The following is a 2,132-nucleotide window of genomic DNA, read 5'->3' on the forward strand; positions in this document are numbered from 1 at the left end:
TTATGTGATCGGTATCGGTGATCGGCCCTCATGGGTGATCGGTATCGCCAGGAAAAAACCTGATCGGCACATCTCTAATTGATTCATATTTAGAAGATGAGAGACAAACAGCTGGGTGCTACAAGTGGTAGGATACATGGGATGGGTAATACATTTAGAGCTCGACATGCAGAATGAAGTCTGAAATTGCAAACATTCATCCACACTTCTTTTAACTTCCATATTTCTATGGGAAGAACCATTGCTGTTTTATAAGTTATTCTTCTACGAAAGTAAAAGAAAAAAAGAAAAGAAAAAAAAACAGTTATTTGAGCTCACCTTCCAAACAAACACGATGCAGTCAGAGGAAACTCAGTCCCGTCTCCTCCACTCCTCTTAATAACCACTATTTTACCATGCAGGGGCATTTTTCCAGCGTTTACCTGAGAATGTTAGAGTAGATAGAAGTTAATGTGTGAGAAATGAGAAGTCAAATTTGAGCTGAACATAGCGGTAGGAATGTGGCGTATTGTATTGGAAAACATAGAAGCATGAAGAAAACCAAATAACTCACATTATTGCAATTTCGCCGTATTTTATTTTATTGCTGTAAAGGCTCGAGTTAAAACACCGTGCCAAGGCCCACGTGCAAAGTCGACACAAAAGTTCGGCTTTGTGGCCTAAACTATCAAAAAGAGGCATAAATATACATATTCTCAGAAGGTAATTATGCTACAAGACGAAATGTGTCCCTAGGGTACGTAAAGTTTTATCACTTCGCTACGTTATCTATTGACGTTAAAGTCTAACGTATCGAAGCTTACACGCGAAAATACCGTTAAACAATCATTACCGGTAACCTCTTACCTGTAGATCCGTTCAAAGATACCTCGTCTTTCGTCTATCCATAAACATAAACCTGCTAAAGACTATGATACCTTTTAATTTTAAAATTCCATCATAATCAGGCTAAAAACAGAACTAACCACCCTACCTACCGACGAGTCTTTAACGTAAGCTACAGCGGACAGCAGTCCCTTGTGCTCTGTCCTCTTCCGTAATGTTGCTGCAAAATCCCTCCGCACAACTTCACGCGCACAGAAACTAACAAAAATGTCAGCGTTAACTAATTCCAATTTGCTTGTCAAACGTACTCTTTCATGTTACTGTGATTTCACAGTGTGTTATTTTTTACGCTAAAAATCTAATTTTAACAACAGGTTACTTAAAGGGACTACTTTGTTTACAAATTTGGCGGAGCAATCTCACTACGTGGAAAGAATCGGAATTTGAAAAGTATTTGAAATTCCGCGCGAAGGACTCTCATTGGCTTAAGATCAGCTTTACAGGGAGGGCGGGGCTTAACTACTACAGTGAAGACGAAGGTTCTTGTTACATAATACTTTTATGCAAAAAATGTATTTTTACGCACCTTTTTAAAAAATGTGTTGCTTGACATGGTACCGAGTTGAGGGTGCTATGAAGGATAATTTGTTCCTACAGTTCTCAACACACAGATACGCAGCAAAATAAACTGTGTTGCATATTAAGTTTTAGCAGCAAAGTTATTCTAACAAGCTCAACTACATTTAGAGGTGAAGGCAACACAAGTAGTGAATCTGCCAATCACATGTCAGCAATATACATGATTTTGGTGTTTAGACTTGGTGAAAAGACTTGAATAAATCAGACAGAATGTATCCGTGACAGTAATTATTAAACACATTGCGACTTAGGTTAATCTGTTAATCTCTCCCACCACAATCGCTTATATTAACAGTGAGTTGGACAAAACCAACTGCGTTTATGCCATTTGGAAACATGGCAAATATTTAGTTAGAGGTGCTATGACTAATACAGGGGGAGCAATAACACCCTCACCATGGCGCCGCTGCTGGATCATCACTATGTCACAGACGGTAACAAAAAAAATAAACAAACAAAAATTATTAGACTGGCTTGAGCAATACGTATTTTTAAAATAGCTACTAGTATATCATAAGTCTTTCATTTCAGCTGCATTAGTCTTGATCCCATATTTTGAAAAAGAGGAGAAAAAATAAATGACAGGTCCGAGATTGATAAAAGCTGACAATGAGACAAACCCAAGTACTGCCATCTACTGGCCAAAACGTGTAAGCGCACCACAATGT

General features: G+C 38.2%; 1 protein-coding gene across 3 annotated transcripts in view; it reads right to left on the reverse strand.

Moving 5' to 3' along the window:
* mki67 (marker of proliferation Ki-67) overlaps positions 1-1,045 on the reverse strand; it is a 12,847-nt gene extending 11,802 nt beyond the window's left edge. Inside the window, exons 1-2 of one of the 3 annotated variants that reach the window (XM_015050722.1) lie at positions 978-1,045; positions 319-422 (exon numbers count right to left, since the gene is read on the reverse strand). In XM_015050722.1, the coding sequence (XP_014906208.1) occupies positions 319-407 (89 nt within the window). In that variant the 5' untranslated portion in view covers positions 408-422; positions 978-1,045. Of the gene's footprint in view, positions 1-318; positions 423-553; positions 658-846 lie in introns of those variants that run through there. The other 2 variants (XM_015050721.1, XM_015050723.1) reach the window with 2 other exon arrangements.
* Positions 1,046-2,132: the final 1,087 nt, after the last annotated feature.

Source organism: Poecilia latipinna, unplaced genomic scaffold, assembly GCF_001443285.1.
Source record: "Poecilia latipinna isolate Pla-1442-1.1 unplaced genomic scaffold, P_latipinna-1.0 Scaffold1007, whole genome shotgun sequence".
Taxonomy (NCBI): domain Eukaryota; kingdom Metazoa; phylum Chordata; class Actinopteri; order Cyprinodontiformes; family Poeciliidae; genus Poecilia; species Poecilia latipinna.